General features: G+C 35.7%; 1 protein-coding gene across 6 annotated transcripts in view; it reads left to right on the plus strand.

Moving 5' to 3' along the window:
• The window catches only part of Clasp1 (cytoplasmic linker associated protein 1), a 272,883-nt gene that overhangs the window by 174,549 nt on the left and 78,857 nt on the right, over nt 1-19,477 (plus strand). For 5 of the 6 annotated variants that reach the window (XM_076865838.2, XM_076865837.2, XM_076865839.2 and 2 more), the window contains 2 exons: nt 7,394-7,501; nt 12,230-12,397. In XM_076865838.2, coding sequence (XP_076721953.1) covers nt 7,394-7,501; nt 12,230-12,397 — 276 coding nt within the window. Of the gene's footprint in view, nt 1-7,393; nt 7,502-12,229; nt 12,398-18,592; nt 18,701-19,477 lie in introns of all 6 variants that reach the window. The other variant, XM_076865842.2, reaches the window with a different exon arrangement.

The raw sequence follows: 19,477 nt of genomic DNA on the forward strand, positions 1-19,477 counted from the left end.
CCCAAAACAATTAAGAAAGGTTCACAAGCAAGAGGGCCACAATGTGCTGTGATGAGCTTCAACTAATTTAAGGCTGCTCTGAAGACATACTTAGTAATGTGAATCACTGAGGCAGACAGGAGACAAGACCTTACCTCACCCAAGGTGACGTAAAGCCAGAATTGTCGAGGGACCATATAGCCACGAAAGGTGCACTAGTGGGAAAAAAGAAAACTGTCTATATAGTGCCATGATGTCTGTCTTGACATTGTCCTAGACGCAGGAGAAAACAACCTTCCATAATACTTTATAACTGAGCTGTATACTTAACAACTAAGTTGTTTTTGCTCCCCCTCTCCATTACCTGTGGTATCTGGGAAGCCCTGGACTGATGAATCATTTGAAAGTGATTGACATCTGTAGACCCCAGAAGCACCTGACAGGAGCAAATGCTGAGCCTCCATAGAGGAAGCCACTCTCAAATCTGACTCCTCAGGGTTTCCACACATTAAAATTAGCCAAATATCAGCTCATAATCCAAAATTATATTCATCACATGTGAGAACAAAGAAAAAGAGTAAGAAAAGTATGAACTCCTAAAACTTAAGGATCTGTTAGATGGAATATGAAATAACTGTATTTAAAGTGTTTAAAAGAAAAAAAGAAACTTGTTTTTTTTTTTTTAAAGAGAGAGTGAGAGAGAGAGAGAGATTTTTTAAAAAATATTTATTGAAAAAAGAAACTTGTATTTCCTAGCAAGTTTAATAAGAGAATTTAGTAGGCGAATGATCCTCCCAATTGGACATCACTGATTTGGAATAAAAGTTGTGAAGCCACCCTGCTCCAAACCCAGGAGCCCTAGAAGTGATGGCCAAAGCTGGCTTCCACGCTAAATTATTGTCTGATCCCTTGGGCCCTTGGGCATTTGCTGTGATAACTATACAACATGTAGACAGAAGTAAATACAGGCCCATCAGAGACTATATCATCATCAGTGAACAAGATATTAACTTTTCTAAGCCAAAGAGAACAGAGGACAATGGGAAATTTGCCCATATTAGCTTTGTATTGGTTGGAGGGGGAAGTACTAATGGTCCACTAAGAATTTGCAGCCATGAGGCAGCCTTCTTGCAAGTTTCTGATCAGAATTTATACTGCCTTTGTGGTCCAAAAAGGCCAAATGGGTAAATCATTTTAAACTGGCTGTGGATTACTTGTGTCCACATGAACACTAGCAGAAGTAAGCATAGATCCTCTCTGATGGAATTCAGCTTCAAATTATATCTTAAAGAATTCTCATAAAGTCCCCCCTGAAAAAGTGATCGTTTTGTGTATTAGTATTTCAAACAATAAAAAGAAATTTTAGAAATGGAGTAAAAAGACTGTAAGGAATCACCAAACAAGTTTTGAAAAAGAACAAATGAACTTCTAGAAATGAAACTAGAGCCAGTGTTTAAAATTAAAAACTGAGCAGTTCTATTGAACAGCAGAATCATGGAAGCTGAAAACAGAATTCATGAATTTGGTAGAAATTGTCCAGTTTATAAGACAGGTTGGAAAATATGGTAGGCATTAATTTACATGAAGAAATTTAATGTGTCTAATTGAGAATGAGACAGTGTTCACACAGAGAACAGTTGGGAATTTTACAGAATTAGTGAAAGTTATTAAGCATAGATTCAAGAGATTCAAGAAATCCCAAGAAGAATAAAAAATTCACAAACATACCAGAGTGAAATTAAAGAGCATCAGAGACAAAAAAAGAAGATATTGGAAGCAATCAGAAGAATTAAAGAGATATATATAAAATTGGGGAAATTGGAATCAGATCAATGAATTTTATCCATGTCCACATCCTGTTTTTTATTTTGTTATAGTTTTGTAACATGTTACCATTGAGAGAAACAGGGAACAATCACATAGAAACACTCTTTCATTTCTTACAACTGCATTCGAATCTGTCTTTAAAAGATTTGATTTTGAAAAGAAGCAAGCCCTTTAAACTACTCCCTTCCCTCAAAATTATGATTAACAGAAGCTGCATTTTAAATAATATTATTTCAACTGTAAGAGTACTACTTTAAAGAAAGTAAAGTATACGACATCTTTTTAAAACTAGACCAAAAGAATGAAACAAAGGAAAATGAAAAATCAAGACAAATAGAAAACATACATATAAACTGGCAAAAGTCAACTCCAGTCTTCATTTAAATGAAGAAGATGATTAGACTCTTTGTTGTTGTTAAAGATCTAGCTATATGATATGTAAGGGGACAAATCCAAATTAAAAGACTATAGATAGACTGGGAAATATATAGAAGAAAGCTATTGAGGAATTATTAGTAGACCAAAAAGGAAAAAAAGCATTATTAAAGAGGATTACAATGTACCAATAAAACTTTTAATAATTAAGATTATAGTTCTAGACTTTTATGAACCTAATTAAAATAGCCTCAAAATGTATTAATATGTATTTGCAAATTCATCCATATAGTGGGAGATTTATAAAATATGGAGTTTTGAAAAGGTAATATATTCACAGTTTAAAACTCAGAAAACATAAAAAGGCTAAAGATTCCCAGTTAAAAGATTCCCCAGTTTTCGTCCTTCATTTGCTTACTTTCTACCTCTTTCCCCAGGCCACAACAATGTAACCCTTGTCTTAATTTCCTTATTACCCTAAGTTTCTTATATTTTTATATTTGCATATAATAGCAAATATAAAAAATTTTGTAGTGTGTTTACACACACTATTCTGCATCTTGTTTATTTTCACTTATTAGGTATTAAGGTCTTTCCATGTTGAATCAGGACCTCCTCATTCATTGTTACTATGACATTATATCCCACTGTATGGACAGAGTTTATTTAACCACTCCCCTATTGATGGGCATTTGGGTTGTTTCTGGTGTTTTCATATCACAAACACTGCTTCCAAGATTAACCTTTATATCCATTACTTTGCATGTGGGTAAATTACCCAAAGAAGAGTTGTTAAGTCAGAAGTATGTATGTACTTTTGTGATAGCTGTTGCCAAATATTTCTCTGTGGGGGCTATTCTAATGTTCACTCTCATCAGTGTAGAGTATCTGCTTCCCCACATGCCAGAATGTCACCAAATTCTAGATGTTTTTGTCAGTATGGTAGGTGATAACTGGTATTCTTAATGGCATCTTAAGTTTTTTCTTATTGTAGTGAGTCTGAGCACTTTTTCATACATTTAGAGCCATTTTTGTTTTCTCTTTTAATTCTCTATTCCTGGTCTTTGCCCATTTTTCTATGACAGTGTTATTCTTGAGCTTGGCTTGTAGCAGTTCACAAAAGCCAGTTGTTAAATTTTTAGGATTTTGTAAGATTTCTAAAATCACGTTCCATAGCCTCAAATGGACCATGGCGGCAATAGTTGCACCATGGTAATTGGAAAACATTGCAAATCGGTAGGACATCCCTCCACTTATTCTTAAACCAGCATGCCACTGGTTGTAGGACTTATTATTAATTCTTAGGACCCCTTTATATATTAAGGAAATGAGCCCTTTGTGATACAAATTGCAAAAAAAAATTTTCCTAATTTCACTTTTTCTTGAATTTGCTCATGGTTTTCTTTTTTTGACATGCTTGGATTTAAAAAATATTAAGTAATTTATTGATTTATTAATTCCCGCCACTGGGGATCGATCCTGGGGTTTCACACATGCTAAGCAAGTGATCTACCACTCAGCTACACCTTCAGCCCTCAGTCTTTTTTTACTTCTTTTGGATCATAGAAAGTTTTTCACTGTGTTACAAAGAAGTATTTCCATGTGTCCTTTTAGAACATTTGTGGTTTCATAGATTTCACATTTTTAAAAATTTTTTTTTTTTTAGTTGTAGATGGACACAATGCCTTTATTTAATTCATTTGTTTTTATGCAGTGCTGAGGATCAAACCCAGTTCCTCACATGTGCTTGGCAAGCGCTCTACCACTGAGCTACAGCCCCAGCCCTTGCATTTTAATCTCAGGTCCATTTTAATGATACAAAGTGTGAAATATGATCCCATTAATTTTTCCAAAGCAAAACATTATCAAATGAAATTCATAGTGTATATTTTTTAAATATAGGACAATGTGCTGAACTCCTATCAGGTTTTGTGGGGTGAAGCAAAAACAAAGCTTAGAGGGAAATTCATAGTCTTAAATTTATATTAGAAGAGACTAATTTAGGAGTTGATTTTCAGTCTATTAGAAAAGCAAACAAAGCCAATCCAGAGAAGAGTAGGAAGAAAATAATGAAGATAAGAGTAAAAACTAATAAAATAGAAAATAAACACTCAGTAGCGAGGGTTAAGAAACATAAAATTCAATTCTTTGAAAACTAATAAAATTTGCAAACTTTGGGAAATGTCAATTGAAGCAGAAAAAAGGTACAAGTTAACTATGAAGATAAAGTAGTTGAAAATGTGGATCAGTAGGAGACAACTTATTTTGATAATTTTAAAAAATAATTATAGACAAATTTCAGGAAAACCCAAAACTATTTTATTAAGACAAACAATTTGAGTAGTTGTAAGACTACATTAAGTAGTTTAATCTGTTAAAACTTGTAGGGAGAGGGAGCGTGGGAGGAATAGACAAACTCTAGATAGGGCAGAGGGGAGGGAAAAGGGAAGGGAGGGGGCAGTGGGTTAGCAATGATGGTGGAATGTGATGGACATCATTATCCAAAGTACATGTATGAAGACATGAATTGGTGTGAACATAATTTATATACAGATATGAAAAATTATGTTCTTTGTGTGTAATAAGAATTGTGATGTATTCCACTGTCATGCGTTTAAAAAATAAAAGCAATTTTTAAAAAATCTGTTAAAACTCTCTTACCCTACACCTCCCAAAAAGAAATGGGGGGCTGGGGATGTGGCTCAAGCGGTAGTGCGCTCGCCTGGCATGCGTGCGGCCCGGATTGGATCCTCAGCACCACATACAAACAAAGATGTTGTGCCCGCCAAAAACTAAAAAATAAATATTAAAAAAAAAGAAAAGAAATGGGGAGAGGAGAGGCAGAAATTGGGCAGCAGGTACCAAACATAGCCAGATAAGAGGAAGTATTTTTAGTATACTACAGCACAATAAGGAGTCCATAGTTTAACAATTGTTATACATTTTAGAAAGACTAAAAGAGAGGAGTTCAGAGGTTCCCAATGTGAAGAAATGGTTAAAGTTTAATTGGAGAGAAATGCTAATTACCTTAGTTTGATCATTACACATTGTATGAATGTATCAAATTATTCCATAAATAAGTACAATTAGTTATGTGGTAAATTTTTTTTTTAAAGATACTTACCATGCTCACTCAGATGGTTATGTATACAAGTTGTCTCAGGTGTTGAAACATTTCAGTCTTAAGAAAAAGTCAGAACAGAAAAGGAAGGAACTCCTCTCACTGGTTCAACCTTAGCATTAGAGTGCAATGCACATGTTCTCTGTGGTGTGTGTGTATGACATGACCACATGGTATATCCCAGGGTTAGTTCACATTCAGTTAAAAAGCTCTTATTTCAGAAGATGCAGAGCATCAGAAACTTCAAAGAACATTTATGACAAAAGTTCTTAGCTACTAGCATAGAAATGAATATTCTTAACCTGTTAAGATTGTATATACTGTGACATTCCAGATATCTTTTTTTCATACTATTGGGGTGCTCTACCTCTGAGCTATATCCCCAGCAAGCCCCACCCCCACCACCTCACTTTTCTTTTCTTTCTTTTTTCTTTTCTTTTCTTTTTTTTTTTTGAGACAGGGTCAAGGTCTTACCAAGTTAAGACTGTCCTCAAATTTGTGATCCTCCTGCCCTTGTCTCCTGAGTCACTGGCATTATAGTATGCCACCATGCCTGGCTCAGAATTGGTTTTAAATCTGGTTTTGAGTCACCAATGCCTGTCTACCCTTACTGCTTTTATTTAGCATAGTGATACATGACTAAGACAGTCCATTAACAGCAAAAAAATTAAATGATTTGAAGGGAAGCAGTTGGCATCTTATTTGTAGATAACATTCTGTTTTGATACCTCCAAATAGTCTATATACAAGTCAGTGGAATTGGTAAAAGTTTAACAGCATTCCTAGGTTTAAGATAAAAATATATTGATTAATTACATTTTTATGTCAATAATAGTTATAAATTATAATTTAATAAAATATACTGTGTAGAATTTTTTCAAAAGCACCTGTGATGAGTATAAAAATTGAGTCAGACCTTTGGAAAAGACGACAAAAGTAGCATTGTAAGTCAATGAGAAGAGTTACGTAAATTTAATGTGAGTATTGGTCAGTGGTATGGAAAAAAACCCCTTAGAGTCCTCACAAATACAGTATTGAGCAAAGCAGTGCATTTTAGGGAAAAATATAACTTGTGTTACAATTTAAATTTTAAATTATGCAAAACCGGCCATGTATTTTCTTGACTATGGACATATATTTATTTACAAAATAAGAAATGCAAGGAAATGCTGGACACTTGAGTTTGTTTAAGATCATGTTACCAAATGTTGGAGGAAGACATAAGATTTAAGGGGGTAGCAAAGAGGGTTTTTGTTTCTAAGCTAAATGGGCTACATCTTCAGTTTAAAAATCTTTTTGTAATTTAAAATAAGAAATTAGACTCAGTAATTTCTCCATGTTCATTTTGTCTGACTGCTTTGGTGACTTTGGAGAATCAAAGGACCTCATTCATAGGCCAGCTGACCTGCCAGGCACAAACCAGTCCTGTGACATAAACAAATCTTCTTTGTTTCTCTGTTTTCTCATCTTAAAATGGCAACAGTTTCTTCTTACATTGTGAAGATTCCAAGTAGACATATAGTTTCTAATAGGGTAAACAATATAACTTAATTTTCACATAGATTCTATAATTTTTGTATATCTTTCCTTAAATTTCTACTATAAGTGATTCATTGCAGTTTTTTGGTTTTTTTTAATGTTGTGCTTTCTTTATTATTCGTTACCTTTCTTTCTTGAGCCTCCTTCAGGCCTTGGGATTGTTTTTCTGCATTTCTTTTCTGCAAGCTTTGCCAGATGCTGGGGTACATGAAACTTTGAACAATATAAGAAGGCAGAAGATGTTCACATTAGTTCCTGTTTTCCCTGTCAGACCCAATTCTGATTGGATTGGCAGGAGAGGCATTTTGTGCTCCCTTGAAATCAGAGAAGCCCTGTGGAGAATTTTTTAAAAACTGTCATTCCTGATCATCCTGGTATCACATCTCACTTGGGCGGGGGGGGGGGGGGGGGGGGAGACTTGGTTCAAAAAAAGCCCCTGCTTCCTGCATAGTTGACTCCATCAGTGCCCTTTGCTCGTGATGTAGGTTCTTTTCTCAAGTAGGTCACACTTGCTGAAAATGTTACGGAAACATGTTTTGTTATGTCCTCCAGGTCGCATCCGCACAAGACGACAAAGCTCCGGGAGTGCCACCAATGTTGCTTCAACACCTTCTGACAGTCGGGGCCGCAGTCGTGCTAAAGTGGTTTCACAGTCTCAGCGTAAGATTACCTTAGTTTCCTTCTTGATAACCTTAGTTTCATTCAACAACATGTTCTGAAGTTGAGCAGTTCACAGTATTTGAACTGATTTCAAGGGAAAGATGCACTATTGTGGCTCTAAGATACTGTGGTAATCACATTATTTCTTGGTAAGCTTACAAGATGGATTATTCCAGTCATAATCTGGTGTCCTTTCCAGGTGACTTAAACCTTGTGCTGTTTAAGCATTAAAGTATACTCTCTTCCCATTCTGAAGTCTCTCAAATTGAAACCTATCTGTTCTGTGACCCATTTTTATTATTGACAAGGAACCCTTCTGTACAGGGCAGAACCTGTACAGAAATTATGAATGCTGAGTTTTTTCCAGGGGTAAATAAGTAAATCCATTAAATGCTCCCCCTTTAACCCTCTGTGCTAACATTTATAGCCTGCACCTGTCTTCTCACCAGTGTGGGCTCTTGCTTTGCCTAGCTGCCCCTGCTCGCTTCCATGATTGCTTTTCTGTATATGTGAAGTCAGTTCATTTGAGAGCTCAGCTAGGAAAGCAGTGTAGCTGGAATGGATTAATTCTGATCAGTGTCCAAATCCAACCTTGCTGTCTCACTTTCCTGTTCCATGTAGGCGTGAGTGGTCTGCTGCCTCTGTGCACAAAGAGCGTGCCCCAGGGCAAAGGGAGTGTGGGGAGAAAGGGTCTTCCTGTTCTCTGGATCTGCACATATTCACATTTCCTCAGCTTAGCTTCTTTAGCTGACATGAGTCTATCACCATCTTGTCCCCAGGAGCTGTCTAGCTCTTGTGGGGTACTCACTACAGCCAAACCTTGGGATCTTGCTTAGTATTGAGAATGCCTATTATAATCCCATGAATTTAGATTCTTTTCCATGTCCCTTTTGGCAATTGTAGTCCTCATGTTAAAAAGTTTAGATCTTTTTGCCAAGAATAGTGGAAAGTCAGTCCCATTGCTGCCTCTAGTGAGGCTACAGAATCTTTCTGACATCTGTGGTAAGGTGCAGTACAGTATGCAACAAACACGTGCTTCAGTGTCACACAAAACTGATTCCTTTATATCCTGGCTCCAGTGGGATGTTGGATGAATCTTTTAACTTTGTGAGCCTTTGTTTCACTGTCTGTAAATGGAGTGGAAACAAAGCCCACCCGCATGGGGCTTTTGTGAGGATTTATTAAGAAATATGAAGCTAGGGCTTTTGTGAGGATTTATTAAGAAATATGAAAAAATAGAAATATGTTTACTGATAGACACTCAGTAAACAGAAACAGGTATTAGAACCATATTGGCTTCAGCCTGAATCAAGTGGCCTTTATCCATGACCACTATGAGGCTTAGGAAAGAAATCTAGGGATGGATTTCTGTGATGGGGAATACTGTAAGGCTGAATAGACTCTGTTAAGCGAAGAAAGCCTTACTTCTCTGGGTTTTCCATTCAGATCTGGGTGTAGGTATTACCCAGAAGCTTCTGCCTTGGCAGCTAGCCGCACCCCAACTCATTCTTGGGTTGAATTCTTGTGATTCCTGGAATGTCCAGCCATGTCCTCATAAACATTGGTCAGATCTTACTGTGAATAACTCTTCTTGACCAGAAATTTTCAAGCCTTGTAATGAAGGTCAATATAAAGAAATTTAGTCCAATACGAACCATCTTTGCCTTTAACTGTACAGTGTTATTTCCTTCTGTAGAGATGAGGGTTGAACAATATTAAGCATTTCTTTTAGTCTGCTGTTCATTGGCATTGGCCTTTGCAGGGTTCCTGCCTCAGCTAGGTCAATACTGTATCCCTCCCTCCCTAGTATAGGTTTTAGGAATCCATTTGTTACTTGTGCTTAGGGAGTGGTGAAGATCAAAATTCCTTCTCTAGAGAGACTCAGTGGGGTAGAGCTTTTTAATTCTGTATACTTATCAACATACTGAAGCTGGCCCTAGGGCTCCACTTTAAACCTCTTTAGCTTTATTTTACTTGCCTGACTAACCCACAGGAAGGGAGACCACCAAACAGCAGCATATGGTTAAGCCTGCACTGTAAGCCTATGCGTATAAATTAAATACTTTTAGCAATTATTTCAATAAGAAATCTACATAAATGCACCTATATGTATATGTACATATGTATATAAAACAGAATTGATAGTTCCTGTTTAATACTAAGTATATTTTATTAAAATTAGATTTACAGCCCTTAATAATTGGCATATTTTAAATATTTGTGGATTAAAGAAAGTGGTAGAACATTCAGGTGAAATTAGTCAGTGGCAGTTTCTTTCCAGTCATCGATACATGTCGAATACTTACTCTGTTGAAGATGATAGTGATATACAAATGAGCAAATTATGCTCACTTCCCTCATATTGCTTAGACCTGGAGAGGAGATGTTCTCTGGAAAGGTGAGATGCTGATCTTATTCTTTTCCACATCTCTTGACCCTAACACTGTGCCTGGCAGGCACATTGTAGACTAATGTTTTATGAACAGATGTGAAGTAAATGCTAATATAGTGTGATGAGTGTAAAATAGACACATGTACATAAGTAGATGAGGAGGAACTAGTCCCAGGAAAAATAGCTATTTTGCTGAAGTGTTTGTTGATGAGACATTTGCGTTGTGTTGCATGCTGACCTGCTATATTGTGTTATTGTCTTTTAATCCACTTTTGCCTGTCCTTTGGTCTGCTCTCATAATCAAGGATCCAGATCTGCTAATCCTGCTGGTGGTAAGCCATATCTCTTCTTGCCTTTTTTGTTTTTTTGCATTCTCCCTCACCCTGTGTTCTTTGCACAATATTAATTTTTCTTTTTTATGAGCTTAATTAATCTCCTGCATTTTTCTGTATGTTCAAATACTAGAGTTTGAAATGGATTTCTTTTCCTCTTTTACATAGCTTAGCAGTTTATTTATGTGCTCAAATTTTATAGGCAAAATTAATAGGTCCTGAGTCAGTTCTTCATGGTAATGTGTATTATTGATTTTTGTGACTTTCACAATCATGTAGTTAAATCATTTTAAAGTTTTTTTTTTTTTTGCAAATAGTCACCCAGCTGATTCATATGAATGATAGTAGTTTTACTAAATGTAATGTAAATTTTTGAAATATAAGTTTTAATATATTTAAAAAATATATATTGCGTGTTGTCTGTGTGTAAAATTTCCAGGTAAGTACTGTTTCAAAGGACCCCCCCCACCCCCGCCCTGCAGACCATTCTGTTTTGGTACATAATAATGTATGCTTTGCATTTTAGAATTTTATTACCTTTCTGCTTAAGGACATGATCCAAGTTAATGATCATTAGGGTGTACACTGGTATAATGCTAAAAATTTTGCTGTTTGACAGAAAATTTTTTCCTACAGGAAATGGTTAGGTTGGTATTTAGCTACTTAGCTATTAATAAAAATTACCATATTGCTTATAATTTCCAGTTGTATTGCATATTTTCCAGGAAATATGGTCTATGTGATTTCCACTTTTGCAGATTGTTTTGAAACTTGCATTGAGGCTTAGTATGCAGTTAATTCTTGTAATATTTATGTCTGGAAAGGTGAAAAGAATATGTTTTATCTGCTGGGATAATGTATATAGGAGGTGTGTTATGCGCGCGCGTTCACAGTTGTGAGCTTGCTTAAAGATAAGGATACACTCTGAGCAATGCATTGTTAGGTGATTTTGTTGATAAGAGAATATCACTGAGTATGCTTACACAAATTGAGATGGCAACATCACCAGGCCACATAATCAAACAGGACTACTGCTCTGATCTGTCATTGACCAAAACATTGTTACGCAGCATGTGATTGTATATACACGTATACTCAAAACACATACACATAGAATTATGTCTGCTTGCTATGTCAGTTTGTCTGAGAGGGTTGTTAGTCTTTCTTGACATTGTTAGTAATTATGACTTTTTCCCTACAGTTTAATCTTTTTTATGTTTTATATTTCAAAGCTGTATTGTTTGGAGCATGAACGTTTGTAGTTATGACCTTCATAGAAAGTTATTTTTTTAAATCAGTGTTAAGTATCCTTCTCTATCTTTTTTAAATGCTGTACTTTATTCTGTTTTTTCTTTGTTTTTCTGTAGATGTGTTATTTGACTCTTAAAAAACGGCATGTGTTTTGTTGTTTGTTTGTTTTTAAATCATTTCAAGAAGCCCTGTCTTTTAGTAGGTGAATTTAATCTGGCCACCTTTGTTATGATATTGAATTGTTTGTGAATGTTTTTAAACCCATGTTTCTAATTATTTCTCCTCCTTTTTTCCCCTTCCATTTGTTAAATTAATGGCAATTTTTTTTAATCCATTTTCCCTAATTAATGCTTAACAGATTTCGGTTACAGTTATATTTCTGCTCTTCTGGTAGTTACACTTAAATTTTTAACATACTCTGATAGAATAAAAACCCAAAATGATAGGGACAGGGGATATAGTTCAGGGGTAGAACATTTGCCTAACATTTGCCTTCAGTTTTTGAGTCAGAAATTGTGCAACTTTGTAGAATTCCACCAGTAACTCTTCTAAGCATGGATGTGATCTTTTTATGATATTCTTTTATGTGCATACATTTCTTAAAAAGTAGTACTACCACCAACAAAATCTATTTTATATAAAATTCTTTTCATATTTAATCAAAATTGATGTATAAAAACTTGATTTTGAAATTGTTGTAATCTATTAGTCAATTTACATCCATCATTCATTTCTGTATTGCTTCATTTTTAGCTGGCAGTCGGTCGAGTTCCCCCGGGAAATTGTTGGGAAGTGGCTATGGTGGACTTGCTGGTGGTTCTTCGAGAGGCCCACCTGTGACACCATCTTCAGAAAAACGAAGCAAGATTCCCAGGAGTCAGGGGTGTAGCCGAGAAACAAGTCCAAACCGAATAGGATTAGGTAAGGATCCTCAAATACCTTGGAACACCATTTCCAGTTTGGTCACAATTTTTATTGTAATCTAATAACTGTGTCTAATGTAAGAAATAGAGATCTATTTTTTAACTCAAGTTATTATTTTGGCTGTGTTGAAAAGACATTTTGATTTGTGCTTTATCCAGGTTATGACACATTGAAGTGTCAAAACCAAAAAACTCTGTGGGAGTTACTGTTCAAATTGATGTGAAAGAATTTCATCATTATAGATTCATGTTTTATGTCATTTTGCAAAACATTGGAATTGGAGAAGTAGGCAGAGGTTTTCCCTCATTTCACTAATTTCACACTAAATAGCCATTGATCTATATTGACTTTCAAAGCCAATTTTTAGGGTCCCCATTTATTTTGATTTTTATCTTTAATTTGGTGAAACCTGTGGTCAACGAATAGGAGTAGTTACTTTTGATATGATTTTGTTGAAACCTAAAAGCTAGGAATTGATGAAGATAATATTTATTTTTGTGTTGGAGTATTTAGTTTCTGTAATTCTATATGAATCATGAATTACTTCTGCACTTAAAGATCTTTTATTCTACTAAAATCTAATTTCTGTGCTACATTTTTATATAAAATTAGAAGTCTTTTGTGATAGAATACAAAAAATTTTAAATTTATACTTTTTATCACATCAATATGTGCTTTCTAAAGTAAAAATCTGTTACTATAAAACCAGAGTATCATATCCTTAAGTCCTGTTGGCTTATCTTTCACATTTATCTTCTCAATAATTTTGACTTGAATATTTATTGTAATGTACTAGGAACTTCATTAGATCTGATAATTAGAAGATAAATGAACTAGATTTAGATTCCGACTGGAGTCTTTGTTATATATTGGTAAGAGGTGGAAATGCAAAACTGTATGGCAAATACTAAGACTGTTTATTCTGGGTCCATAAAGAAGGGTTGTCTTAGCCTTTGTCTACCCCAGACCTCCCAGGTTTCCTGTTAAGGGAGGCTTCCCAGAATAAGTCCTATTGTGAAGTACAGGGTTAACAGGGGAGGGAGGATAGGGGAAAGAGTTCTAAGGGGAGAGAGATGCAAAAGTGGGAGAGTCAGGCAGAAGGGGGAACCCTGAGCAATTCATTTGACTATGGCCAAGGGGTGTGGAACTGGAGGACGGAAGGACCGGTGGGGTTTAGCTCACAAAGACCCCAGAAGGCCCTCTGAGCTACGAGAAGGCAGGGACAAATATCTAAGAACACATAGAGTTTGGTTTGAACTCCTATTTCCAAGCAAGGCAAAAGTATTTAGTGGTTTCTTTAATTCTCCATGATGCTGACTTCTCTGGGCATGACAGAGCATCATCTCTGAGCTGACAAATTTGGGTATTGATGTGTCTGCAACCAGAGAAAAGGTCAAAGCTAGAATACTTCAATTTCTCATCTGATGATGCAATATACCAGTGTTCAGATCTGATTTGGTTTGGAAAATACATTTGATTTTAAATCTAGGTGAGATTTCAGCAGTTCTAATTGCTGAAGTTTAAAGAATGTCTGGGTGCAAGCCATACTAGTATTATTGTTTTAAAAATTCTTTTTTGCTTAGGAACTTTTCGTTTTGTGTTTAATTATTAAAGATGCTATTTTTACTTTCTTGAAATTAGGAAGTAATCCAGCTTCCAATATAACTCTAAGATCTGATATTCCAAGGTCTTAACTATGATATTCATGTTGTGAATAGTGGAAAAGACAACATTTTATAAACTCTTAAAAGCAGTATTAATAAACATCAGTAGAATTAAAAAGGAGCTTTGTCTCTTCCACAGAGCTGTTATTTAAAGTATTATTTTGAAGTTGTTTCCTTGATGCTGATTAAGAGGTTAGTGAACAATGAAGCTTTGAGGTCATACATAATGTTCTGGTTAAAGAAGATATTTTATTTAAATTTTTTCACATTGAGAATACACATATATAAAGAAATATCTGAACAAAATATATCTGTCTGCTTATTCCTATAGTACTGTTTAAAGATTCTATTTATAGGGTAGCAGATATATTAGCATTTTTTAGCAATAGATTATTTATCTTTATGATCATTTAGTGTATACTGGATACATGTGTGTGTCTAAACATTTGGTTTGTTGTACAGCAATTTTAAATACAAATACTCAAAAAAGAGGGATATTTTAAGAATTTTTTTTCACAATCTCCAAAACAATTCAACAATTTTAATAATATCTAAACTAGCTTAGAATTGCAATGATAATGATTTCTCATTCTCTACAAATTATGTTTGGTTTGATTGTACCTTTTTTTGTTTGAAATTGTATTTCTTAACTAACATTTTTTTCTTGTTTGTTTTAAAACTGATGCCAAGGTTCTTTTTTGGCATTTAAGATTTCTTAAGCATAATTCCGGTTGGATAACTAAGAAACAAAATAAATCCTTCTATTCTCTTGGCAGGTTATTTCTTCACAAGCTACCTAATCAGTGGTAAAATACATTTGTAAATTGTTTCATTTTTGTGTGTTTTAAAGACAGTGAAGACTTTACAGATAATAAAATAGCATGAATAGCCAGCACCTATAGCAATTTTATCTGGCTGCTTGCCTTTGTTTCCTGTTTATCTATTATAAAGGCTATAAAAGGCACACTTGGCATTTTTATAACTTACATTCTATGGATATTTATTTAAAGTGTCTTAAGATTTTCTGATTAAAAATATATTTCGGGAATTTAAAAATAATTCATTTCAACTAAGAAATTAGACAATTGTGACATGAAAACACGTAGACCTTGAGATGTTTCAGGTGTTTAACTTCTAGTACTTTTCATTAATCCTTTTATACTTAGGCTTTGGGTATGAGATCTTGTTGGATCCTTCCTTAGAAGCTAAAAGTCAGAATTACCATTAAAACACTGTGAAGGGTAGGGTAGAGTATCAGGAAGTGAAAACCAAGCGAGTGGTTTTTTTAAGGCTTCTTAGTATATTTATGTAAGCAAAAGACTGAAGAGCAACCTGGGAATACTGCTTTTAGAAAGTTCAAGTGGCAAGTATGCTTTCCTTGTTTCTTTCTCTATGCCTTCTCCATATCTTATTCTTACATAGAACATAGAATGTTTAGTTCTTTTAATAGAATCTTTAGATCTTTTTTTTTTTTTTTGGTCACTTTATTATGAGTCTGTAAAAATCATTTATTTATATATTTATTTTAAATCCTCCTTGTAGATTATTAGGCTCTGGAAATAGTTACAAGTTGGTGGGTGTTTTTCCTCTTGTGATTTAAAACATTCAAACAATTGGAGTCACTATCAGATGTACTTTAATGAGGTTTGGGGCAACTCTGGGCACACTTCCACAAATTATAAACAGAATTCTCCAAGCCACTACTAGCCATATGACAAAGGAGCCTGTCAGCCCAAGCAGGTGTGTGAACTCTGGGTTAGATAACAGGAAGGTGGGCCTTGTTAAGTGTACATGTGCAATTATTTCAGATCCCATCTGTTTATCCCTATTGATTCTCTTTACTGTCTTTATAAACCAGATTCACACCAGAAAGAGTGAAGGTAGGGGTAGAGGATCAGGAAATGAAAACCAGTCAAGTAGCTTTTCAAGGCTTCTCAGCATTTGAGAAAGAGAGAACTTTTATTTCCCACTGTTATAGCATATATATGAACTCAAGGAAAGGGTTGGGATCTGGGTAAAAATATAGAAGTTATCAAGCATGTTAAGAAGAAACAGTTGAGAGGGGCTGGGGTTGTAGCTCAGCAGTAGAGCGCTCACCTAGCATGTGCGAGGCGCTGGGTTCGATCCTCAGCACCACATAAAAATAAATAAATAAAGGTATTGTGTTCAACTACAACTAAAAAATATTTTTAAAAAAATAGAAGAAGAAGAAACAGTTATGAAATGCTCAACTAAGCATGCTTTTACAATCAAAACTATGAATATTTTATTTTTTTGGTGGGGGGGGGTAGGAGTGTTACCGGGAATTGAACTCAAGGGCACTTTGAGCTACATCCCCAGCCCTATTTTGTATTTTATTTAGAAACAGGGTTTCTTTGAGTTGCTTAGCATCTTACTTTTGCTGAGTCTGGCTTTGAACTCAGCCTCCCAAACCACTGGGATTATAGCCATGTGCCACCATGCCTGGCTGAATACTGTTTTTATTTTCTGTTTGAATATCTGTTTGGAGTGGATGGTAGATGAAGACAAGATTTTCATATATGCCACTCAACACAAGACTCAGAAGTATATACATATATGCATTATCTCATAGCTCTCTTTTGTTAAATGATGGGATTCTTTCTTATTTTTGTAAGGGGAGGCTGAGACCTAGAGAGGACAAGTGGCTGGATCAGTAAGTTAGCTTGGACCTGAAGAGGTCTCTTCATAACTTAGATATAGCGTTGGTAATTAGCAGCATTACTTTGTACATTTTAGGAAATTTCTCTATTAGTCGGGTTGGTAGATGCTTTAGTTTTGTTTTTTTTTTTTTAAAGTTGTTGATAGACCTTTATTTTATTTATGTATTTATATATGGTGCTGAGAATCGAACCCAGTGCCTCACACATGCCTGGCATGTGCCGCTACCTCTGAGCCCCAGCCCCAGTCCCTTTAGTTTTTTTTTAAAGGATTTAATTTGGCACCTAGTGCTTTTGCCTCCTTGCAGGAGCTATTTAGAGTGTAATCAAGAATTGTTGATTAAATAGTCACTACTACATGGAGTGAAAATTTGGGGTTCCATGTCACTCTGACAAAATTGAGGAGAGTTTTTAGGGATTTCTAGTGAAATTCCAGTGACACTCTGTTTGCCTAATTGCTCAGATTGCATTCATGTGCCAGACCTTTCCTTCTCTGAATAGTACTAAGCATTTGGATGTCGTTTACAAACCTTCAGGGTCTTTTCAACCACGTACTGAGCAGCTGAGCACAAGAGGAATTTGACTTCATTTTTCACTTCCATATACTTCACAAAACTTCAGTGAGTTTCAAGATTCTGGTTAGTAGTACATTCTTGTTATAGTTTGTACAATAAATCTTGGCTCTAAAATAACAGGGTGTACTCGTTGCAGTATAGATAATGTATTTGTTTTTACATCTGTGGGTCAAGTTTACAGTTTCCAAAACCTCCAGGAAAGCCATTTTTGTGCAGTCTGGAAGTGACGGAGCTCACTAGATGGAAATATGTAGTCTTTGTAAGCTGGTATGTTAGGCATTCCACCTACACACATCAGTATGTGATGTTGTTTTGGAATATTTTGTCAGTAATTTATTTCTGTTTTCACAGATTAAATTGAGAAACAAGGGTATCATGGTCTTTCTGAGCTTCAGCCATATTATTATTGGACCTTAGCCAATGCATGCTAATATGTCTTATAATCTCAGTGTTTAAAACATGAGAATAATAAACTTTATCTGTACATAATCATAGTTAGCTGGCCTCAGATCAGTGGAGGGATCTTTCACCTGAATATTGAGATTATCAGTCCACTTGATGTAGGCTTGGTGTGTAAGACTGGATCGGTGGAGGTGCTTAGAAGGAACTGCAGGCAACTCTATTTGGATTTCTGTAGAAGCAGCACATTTAAAATGTTGGCATCAGAAAATGAAAAGATAGAAGTCCCAACTCTTTACTTCTGTTGGCTTAGGTCATTAAGTATGTCTGAAGCACCTACACTCTTATTCAAGTTGGCTGTCTCTCCAGTTATACCAGCCTTTTAAGGCTTCTTGTTTAAAGAAGGCCTGGGAGAGGCTAGCCTTCTTTCTTTTAATTGGGTGAGTTTGTGGATTTCAGTGATTATTAATCCAAATTGAATTGTCTTTTAAGAACCAGATACCTATGAAAACAACTTTGGTGATTTGTCCTCTTGTCGAAGTTTGTCAAAGCCATAAAAACCAAAAGCTTTTGATCTTGTGCTTTAGGAAGCCAGTTTGTTCTTTGGAAAGGTTTCTTTTTGTCTTACCTTTAGGTGTAATTCTACCTTCACACAAAGTTCCCAGCTTTCTGAGGCACTGAGCGTAATTCCATTTATCCAGACTCCCCTTTGTTGGTACAACAATCAGACCTCAGCCCGGATAGATGACCCAGTTCCGGACTCCCAGGGTGGACAGTGTCATAATTACATTAACCAAATGTGACTGACGTTTTGTGAGTTTTCTGTCTTCATTAAACTTGTTCACCTTCTCTGAAACCCCTCATGCTGCACGCTAGCACGGAGCAGCCGTATCCCTCGACCCAGCATGAGTCAGGGGTGCAGCCGCGATACCAGCCGTGAGAGCAGCCGAGATACAAGCCCCGCTCGGGGCTTCCCTCCACTCGGTGAGTACAAGGAGGCGCTGCCCCAGGAGCAGGTTCCTCTCCCTGCTCCCGATGCTTGTCCGAGACACCGCTGGGTGGAATGACCTGCTTTCCTGCTGTCCTGTGATCCTTTCTTCTCTTTCCTCTTCCTTAGTCACCCTTTGTTGTCCCCTCTGCATGCTTGGATTTCAGCAACTCCCAGTTTTCACATACTAGAGGAAAAAAGCACCACTTCACTCTACTGTCGTCATTATAATCACTTGCTACCAGGCAAGCCCCTCCATGAGGCAAAAAACTCAAGTTAATCACTGCTTGAAAGTAAAGTTAACCCAAAGTTGATCCTTAGTCATTAAATTTCTACAATTTGCCTTCAGTTTTACTAGACATCAATTTATATATAATGTAGTTCGAGGAAAAAAAGTACAGCCACAATAACATTTAGAAAACTAGATGAGTTTCCTTTTTAGTTTTAATAGTCTTGCCTTTCTCTAAAATAGGCATGTAATATATCATTTTATCCTAGTACAATTTATGGAATTCCCAAAGGAATCTGATCAACACATATTTTATGAAAAGGAATATTTCATATTCTTCAGTAATTATTTTTTTAGTTCTTTGGCATGTTGAATGCTGTATATTTTCCCCTTGATGAACATAGTAGAAAGCATTTTGTAATAATTAGACCTAGACCTAAAATGATTACGTGAAGCATGGACTCCAGCAGTCTGTGATTTTGACTATAGAATTATGCAGGTGATTTTTAAAAATATGTAAGTGTCACTCTAGGAGAGGAATGTT

Source organism: Callospermophilus lateralis, chromosome 9 (assembly GCF_048772815.1).
Source record: "Callospermophilus lateralis isolate mCalLat2 chromosome 9, mCalLat2.hap1, whole genome shotgun sequence".
Lineage (NCBI taxonomy): Eukaryota > Metazoa > Chordata > Mammalia > Rodentia > Sciuridae > Callospermophilus > Callospermophilus lateralis.